General features: G+C 33.9%; 2 protein-coding genes across 3 annotated transcripts; one reads left to right on the top strand and one right to left on the bottom strand.

The window, feature by feature from the left end:
* The first annotated feature begins 2,494 nt into the window (after window positions 1-2,494).
* Window positions 2,495-4,318, top strand: LOC108809106 (probable ADP-ribosylation factor At2g15310). Of its 2 annotated transcripts, XM_018581237.2 has the most exons (6): window positions 2,495-2,683; window positions 2,994-3,056; window positions 3,231-3,301; window positions 3,490-3,609; window positions 3,702-3,820; window positions 3,921-4,318. In XM_018581237.2, the coding sequence occupies exons 1-6, from the start codon at window positions 2,665-2,667 to the stop codon at window positions 4,078-4,080; spliced, it is 552 nt and encodes a 183-aa protein (XP_018436739.1). In that variant the 5' UTR covers window positions 2,495-2,664; the 3' UTR covers window positions 4,081-4,318. The 2 variants fall into 2 exon arrangements, with proteins under 2 accessions (XP_018436739.1, XP_018436738.1); XM_018581236.2 differs by lacking the exon at window positions 2,495-2,683 and having other exon boundaries at window positions 2,812-3,056.
* Window positions 4,319-4,407: 89 nt separating this feature from the next.
* LOC108809545 (probable fucosyltransferase 5) lies at window positions 4,408-6,233 on the bottom strand. Its single transcript, XM_018581683.2, has 2 exons — window positions 6,027-6,233; window positions 4,408-5,939 (listed from the first exon to the last, which is right to left on the bottom strand). Exons 1-2 carry the CDS (start codon window positions 6,187-6,189, stop codon window positions 4,489-4,491), a joined length of 1,614 nt encoding a protein of 537 aa, XP_018437185.1. The 5' UTR covers window positions 6,190-6,233; the 3' UTR covers window positions 4,408-4,488.
* Between the last annotated feature and the right edge of the window lie 952 nt (window positions 6,234-7,185).

Raw genomic sequence — 7,185 nt, 5'->3', positions numbered from 1 at the left:
GCCGGGCAATATTTTATTTGCATCAGGTACAAGATATATTAACCGGCTAACATCTCTGTTCACCTAAAACGATAACGGTTAAAATTTCCGATTAGCCGGATACTTTCTGAAGGAACCAATTTTTGTAACTATTGACCGGCCAATTCGATTATTTCTATATTACGGAATACTAAACCCTAAACCCAAAATATCAAACCCTAAACCCAATAGGAAGTCTGATACCCAAACCATTGTCAATAAACCATAAATCCAATAGTAACCCATGAACCTAAAACATTAGTCAATAAGCTCCAAACCCTAAACTCAAAATACTAAACCTTAAATCAAATAGGAACCCCTAAACCCAAACCCTAATGTCTAATCCCTAAACCCAAAAGACTAAACCCTAAGTACAATAGTGTCAACTCTAATATTCATTTGGGCTTATTGTCAAGTTATGACAAGACCATAAAGTATTAGTCGGTCAATATTGTATTTGCCCCATGTACAATATATATTTACCGGCTAACATCTTCGTTCACCTAAAGCGATAACATTTAAAAGTTCCGCTAAACCCAAACCCTAATATCTAAATCCAATAGGAACCCCTAAACCCAAACCCTAATGTCTAATCCCTAAAACCTTAACCCAAAAGACTAAACCTTAAATACAATAATGTCAACTCTGATATTCATTTGGGCTTATTGTCAAGTTATGACAAAACCATAAAGTATTAGCCGGTCAATATTTTATTTGCTCTATGTACAATATATATTTATCGGCTAATATCTTTGTTCACCTAAAACGATAACATTTTAATTTTCCACTTAGCCGGGTACTTTCTGAATGAACCAAAATGTTGTAACTATTGACCGGTCAATTTGATTATTTCTATATTACGGATACATAGGTTATCAAAAAATTCAATGCCTAAATACTAAACCCTAAACCATAAATACAAAACCCTAGACCCAATAGGAAGCCCGCAACCTAAACCACTTATTCCCAACCTTACCCATACACCTCGATGTAAGGTGAACAAGTTATCTACAAAACTGATTTCTTATACAGTTATGTATCTTGTTAACCGGATAACTTATTTGTTCACCCTAAACAATAATGTATTAAAGTTCATCTTAGCTGGATATTGTTAGAATTATTCGTCGGTTTTGACCGGTCAAAGAGTTTGACTCGACATTCTCATATCTATGTAAAAGTTGACAGTAAATAATGGTTTGAAATCTGAAAATGGCGATGTAGTGGAAGAGAGAAGGACTGAAAGTTTTTTTAGTTAATTGCAATTGGATTTGAAAGAGAGATTAGAACGGATAAAGATTTCAAATTCTAAAAAAATAGAAACAAATTAGAGAAAGAAAAATAGAAGTTTGATGCAATGTAAAATGAAGATTTTCCAGCTAGAATAAGAGTCTGCAGAAACAAGTTGTTGTTATTTCTCTCTTGCAGTGATGATACTTATTCTGCTATATTTTCTTCACGCTTCTTCCTCCCTACGAGTTTTCCGGTCAGCAAATGGAGGCAAGCTTGTGGGTCGGGCCAGAGATTGAGGAGCGTGGATACACACGCCACCGCGAGCTCGGATAAGAGGAGGGAGTAAACTTGACACCGGTTGATTCTTCTCCTTCCCTGAAAATTCTCCTCATTATAGGGCACAATGGTGGTTGTGAATTTTTGTTCCTTACCATTCTGGTTTGTGGTACTTTGTAGAATTTTTTCAAAATGGAATTGGGATTTGTTTTTGGAGGAAAGATGAAGCGGAGCAAATTAATTAGATGAAAGAAAAAGAGTGATATAAAAATATCAAATTTCAAAATCGTCAGAGAGAGATGAGGAGAAAACTTGTTTATGCTCTGACAATAAAAGATCTGGAAAAATATGCTCAAAAAATATAAAATCTTCATATATCTAGCTATCAGATTTTGGTATCCGTAATATAATAGAAACTCAAATTGTATAGGGGCAATAGGGTCATAAAGAAAAGTGTACAGTTGTGAAATAGTGTATATTGGTAGTTTGCTAATAAGGCGATAGTTTGTTGGTATTCACCCTAATTTCTCTAAATTTAATGGTAATTTTTAAATATTTTATTGCTATTTATTTTATTATTTTAAATTAATCTATCGATTATCTTATAAAATAAAATAAAAACCAAAACCAAAAACTAAAAATTTAAAATTAAAACCAAAAACTGAAACCAAAATCAAAAACTGAAAATCAAAAACAAAAACAAAAACAGAAATCAAAAACCAAAATCTAAAAACCAAAAACTAGTGGAAACAATCATCACCTAAAAGCTTCTGCTTAACTTCTGAATAAAGAGTCTATTTGTTTTTTTTTTTTTGAAACACGAGTCTATTTGTTATTTTCTCGTTTTTACTTAGTATCATTTTCATTGCATATCTTTTCCCTGATTATTTGTTGTCGGCTAGCTATTTCAGAAAAATCCGATTCCCTTAAAAAGTTATGCTTTTTTCTTATAAATATTGTTTGTGCGAGTTTCAGTCTCTGTGAAATTGAAGTATTGTGTCTTTCTTATGCATGTGTCATCTTCCATATTGCTGCTGGTGATGATGTACTCTCAGGGAATAAGATTCTGATAATATTCTTCCAAGATGAGCCAGAACACAGAATCTGACTAGGTCTTCTTCAGTGTCTGAAATCAATCTAATGGAAGCGAAAATATACGGTAAGCTTTTGAGTTTAGAAAAGGCAGACCATTCTTTGCTTCATTCACCTTTAAGAATTTATTCCTTACAGCCTTTCTTCTAATGAATATTTGCCTTTTTGCTTTGCTTTTACGTTCAGCAATTTCAAACTTTTTATTCTTTCTCATGCGGCTTATAGCTTGAGATAAGCTCTGTTTTTTTCACTATATCTCAGTTTTCTGGACTTTCTTCTTTTGTTTTTCAATATGGGAGCTAGATTTTCACGTATAGCGAAAAGGTTTCTTCCTAAGTCTAAAGTAAGGATTTTGATGGTGGGTCTTGATGGTTCAGGGAAGACTACAATCCTTTACAAGCTAAAGCTCGGTGAAGTTGTCACAACAGTGCCTACTATTGGTATGTTTTCGTTATTACTTTTGATCATATCCTCTGTGGATCATAGCTTATCTGTAGTCCGTAGATAACTTTTTTTCACCCTTGATTGAGTTTTGCATCTGTGAGGAAAAACAATCTTGATAGCTTGATAAAATTCTTAACCATGTTCATGGTTTTTTTTTTCCGTGTACAAAGGGTTCAACCTCGAGACGGTAGAATACAAAGGCATCAATTTCACTGTATGGGATATAGGGGGACAAGAGAAGGTAAGTTCCTTATCGATTTAATCTTTTACTCATCTCTCTGAAACTTGACTAATCCACACACAAACAGAGCCATGGTTTAGTCTATTACATTTTTGGTTCTATCGTCTACCTCTACAAATGTATAATCACCCAGGACTTGTAGTTATATCCTCTTAATCGATTTTATAGATCTGCGAAAATTTGAACAGATTCGCAAACTGTGGAGACACTATTTTCAGAACTCGCAAGGGCTCATCTTCGTGGTGGACAGCAGTGACACTGCAAGGTTATCAGAAGCTCGTAATGAGTTGCATCGAATACTAACCAATGTAAAATCATATGAAAATGCTCTTTTCAAAAGTGAATTTTTAAAAATTTATCCTCTTGAACTTTCTGTATTGGCAAAAAAAAAAATGTACAGAATGAACTACAAGATGCATGCGTACTCGTCTTTGCGAACAAGCAAGATTCAAGAAATGCTCTACCGGTAGACCAAGTTGCCAACAACCTTGGTCTGCACGGCCTAACCAAACGCTGTTGGTAATAACAAAAATGTCTCCTGTTATTCTTTCTAATGTACAATAGATTTAGAGGTAAGGAAATGAACAAAATATTTTTTGTATATTTATAATTGATGCAGGTTTATACAGGGAACATCAGCCATCACTGGGCAAGGCTTATACGAGGGACTTGAATGGCTCTCAAAAACTGTCCCTAACAAACCTGTACGATCTGGTTCGCTTGGTAGTTTCCGGAGTGATTCCTCCGAGAGAAGGCTTGTACGAGGTGTGAAGTATTGATAGACTATGTTGTCTTCTATGTTCTATGTATTTGTATGGCTATGGCCTTTTTTTCATGTGTCTCAATGAGAGTGAATAAGATTTAGGGTAGAACTCATTACTTACATCCTTGATGAATTTTTCCTCAGTTATTTGGACATTTGTATGTTGTTTCTATGCATTAGCATATTTATACATTCAGTTATAAACTGTAAAGTGTAAGATCTTCAATTAAGCATAAAAACATGATTTTTTTTTTTTTGCATTTTAATTTAGAAAAACTGAACATTAGGAATGATGACTATTATAGTGACTAAAAAAAAAAAGGAATGATGATTATTAATAGATGAAAATAAAAATAGATATAACATTGCTCCTCTGGTTTAAATAACTCAGTATTCTAATGAAATGAGCTATGATAAACAAGATCTATAACTCATCATGTAGCTTGAGCCCACTATATACAACATCCTCACAGCTCTTAACAAAGGGAAAAATCTTGCCCGAGTTTTTTCCCCAGTCAGCGTCACATCCATGAGACGGAGGAGTCAGGTAACAAGGCTCCATCGACGTGGATCGAACACACGGTGGATCAGGAGTTTTGTTACCCCTTGGTGTATGAAGCAACCATGGCTTTAATCCTCCAATGCTATAAGAAACATATCCGAACGTAGACCATGCACTTGTGACAATGTTATCGGTTAAACTCAGAAGATATATCTCCGCAAGCGCCTTTTGGTCGTGAAGCTTCTTGTCTGTTTGCTGAACCCTTTCTCCACTTGGCTGATTAACTTGAATAATCTCTCCTGTCGAACTTGGTCTCTCCCAAAACATGTTCTTTAAGTTGTCAGAGTACTCTGGATACAGAGATGTGACAAGAACAGATTTAACCTTCGGGGTATAGGTTATGTTGACTTGTGCTGTTTCTTCTTGTGTAGCCAATTCAGGCAACAGTTTTGCTCTTTGTGTACAACTCACGATCTGGTCCATGACGTGTTGGAAATATCCAGCGTCTTTTCTGAAAACCCGTATTTGAATCCCGAGCGTCTCGTCTGCTCTTGATAAGTGAGCATAGTAGTGCCTAGTGATCATACCCCAAACTTGATTCGTCGGGTGAAAAAGATAACGAGCCAAGTGGTGAAAGACGGTATCTTTCTGAGGGAACAGCTTCATCAGTTCGGGTTGGAATGTTGGATTAAACCATAGAGATGGAACGAAGTAAACATTCGCTTGAATAATCAACCAAGGGACTTTGTTGATCAACCTTTGATCTTTTTCGCAGAAGAACATCTTATCTTCATCCCTTGAATCATGGAGGTTATGAAGATATAGATGCTTCGGGATAAAAGTCGAGTTGATGGTATGATTGTTCACCATTGTTCCGTAGCAACGAGGGTAATCCTTGTTGTAGCTATAAGCATAAGTATAATGCATCAATGGAAAGTCAAGAGGAAGCAACCATGAAGTACCTGGAAATGGCTCGCATAAGATATCATTCACATCTTTGCGGTTGTCAACAAGAATGATTCTCTCTGTCAAGAGAGCATAGAGGAACACAGAAGCAAGGGTAAGCATTCTGTTTCCAAGCCCGTAACCCGCGACCCACACAATGTATCTGCATTCACCAACAGATTTGTTTGCATAATTCTCATCACGAACAAGATTTTCTGTTGCTTTCTTGTAAGCTTCTGTGTCTGGACCGCAACGCTTGTGTAGCCTCTCATATCTTCTAAGCTTAGAGACGAGATATTCAGAAGGCTTGTATGGTGAAGGCTGGCGATACAACAAAGATTTATGATACCTACTCAGGCAAGAACCTTCATCAAAATCACCGGTTAAAAGGCCACCTAACAGTTTATCCCTCGGTGTTTCCTTTGAATCTATGACGAGAAAATGAAAATGTAAAGTCAAAATGAGGATTCATCGAGTTAAATGTATAACACAAAAGATGGATGAGTATTTTTTACCGTTGGATATATCATCAAGAAAATTGTTCTTGAAGTTGTTTGAGGATGATAGTAACACTGTAGACCAAATTAGTACGCTAGTAAAGAGGACTGTTATCAGAATCTTCATCTTCAAACCCAAAGCCATGAAAACTTTGCCAGAGATCTGAAATTTGTGATACATGTTGACCTTTGTTTGATCGCTTGTGATGAAGAGATTATACAAAAGAGTTATATAGCTAGCGTCATTACAACTCTTATTGGTGGTTTGAACTTGACGAAACTTAGTATTTGTTTATTTATAAATCTATTCTATTAATTTTGCAGTATGACCTATTGATGCAAGGTTATGTCTAATTATTTTTTTAATTTAAATATAAAGCAAGTTGTATAACTTCTTTTTTGTCAACGTTAATTGTAAACCATAACTAACTTTTCCAATAAAATAACTTTTGCAACCTCCATTTTTAGTTCCAAATTTTTAGGAACCCACTTCCCAAAAAATATATTCAGCCACGGTTAGAAATATCAATACTATTATTATTTTTTTATTTTTATTTTAATTCATACCAAATGGCAATGCTATGATTTTATCTATTATGATAAAAATAATAGTTTAACATTTGTGTCAATTGTCAATTGTTATATTACTCCTCCTCATTTTCAGATGTATAATTGTTTCTTTTTTTGGTTTGACTATAACCTACTAATCTATTTATTAGAATTTACACTATAACAACATAATTTACATCTCAATCCAAGAAATTATGATTTATTCAAACAGACATTAATTTATTCAAATTTTAAATATTTTACACAGACGTTAAATTATAATTAATAAAACAGATGATGTAAAAAGTAGTGTTTATCGGGGTTTAAGTAGACTTTTAATAGAAATAAATATTTATATAAACTCATGCACTTTAACGGATTTTGAATATGTTATTTGATTAAAAAATAATTATTTAATATGATTTTACTTAAAATTAGTGAAAACAATATTAACCCATTTACATATATACATATATGAGTCTGTGTTGTTGATGACAAAAAAAAAAAAAACATATATACATATATTTAATAGAATATACTAAGAATTTTCAAACCTTTTTTTCAATTTGTTCAATTTATGCTGCAGGTTGAGTTTGATATTAATTTTCAGATACAACACTTTAAGAAA

This window comes from Raphanus sativus, chromosome 6 (assembly GCF_000801105.2).
Source record: "Raphanus sativus cultivar WK10039 chromosome 6, ASM80110v3, whole genome shotgun sequence".
NCBI classification, from domain to species: domain Eukaryota; kingdom Viridiplantae; phylum Streptophyta; class Magnoliopsida; order Brassicales; family Brassicaceae; genus Raphanus; species Raphanus sativus.
Note: the sequence above shows the minus strand (reverse complement) of the source record. Positions and strands in the feature narration are given on the sequence as shown.

Bases quoted from the DNA above. Each gene is read 5' to 3' on its own strand.
- LOC108809106 (XM_018581236.2), top strand. From the start codon at position 2,909: ATGGGAGCTAGATTTTCACGTATAGCGAAAAGGTTTCTTCCTAAGTCT. The intron at 3,057-3,230 runs GTATGTTTTCGT...CCGTGTACAAAG, and splicing joins CACAACAGTGCCTACTATTG to GGTTCAACCTCGAGACGGTA. The intron at 3,821-3,920 runs GTAATAACAAAA...TAATTGATGCAG, and splicing joins GGCCTAACCAAACGCTGTTG to GTTTATACAGGGAACATCAG.
- LOC108809545 (XM_018581683.2), bottom strand. From the start codon at position 6,189: ATGTATCACAAATTTCAGATCTCTGGCAAAGTTTTCATGGCTTTGGGT. The intron at 5,940-6,026 runs GTAAAAAATACT...TTCTCGTCATAG, and splicing joins TCTTGATGATATATCCAACG to ATTCAAAGGAAACACCGAGG.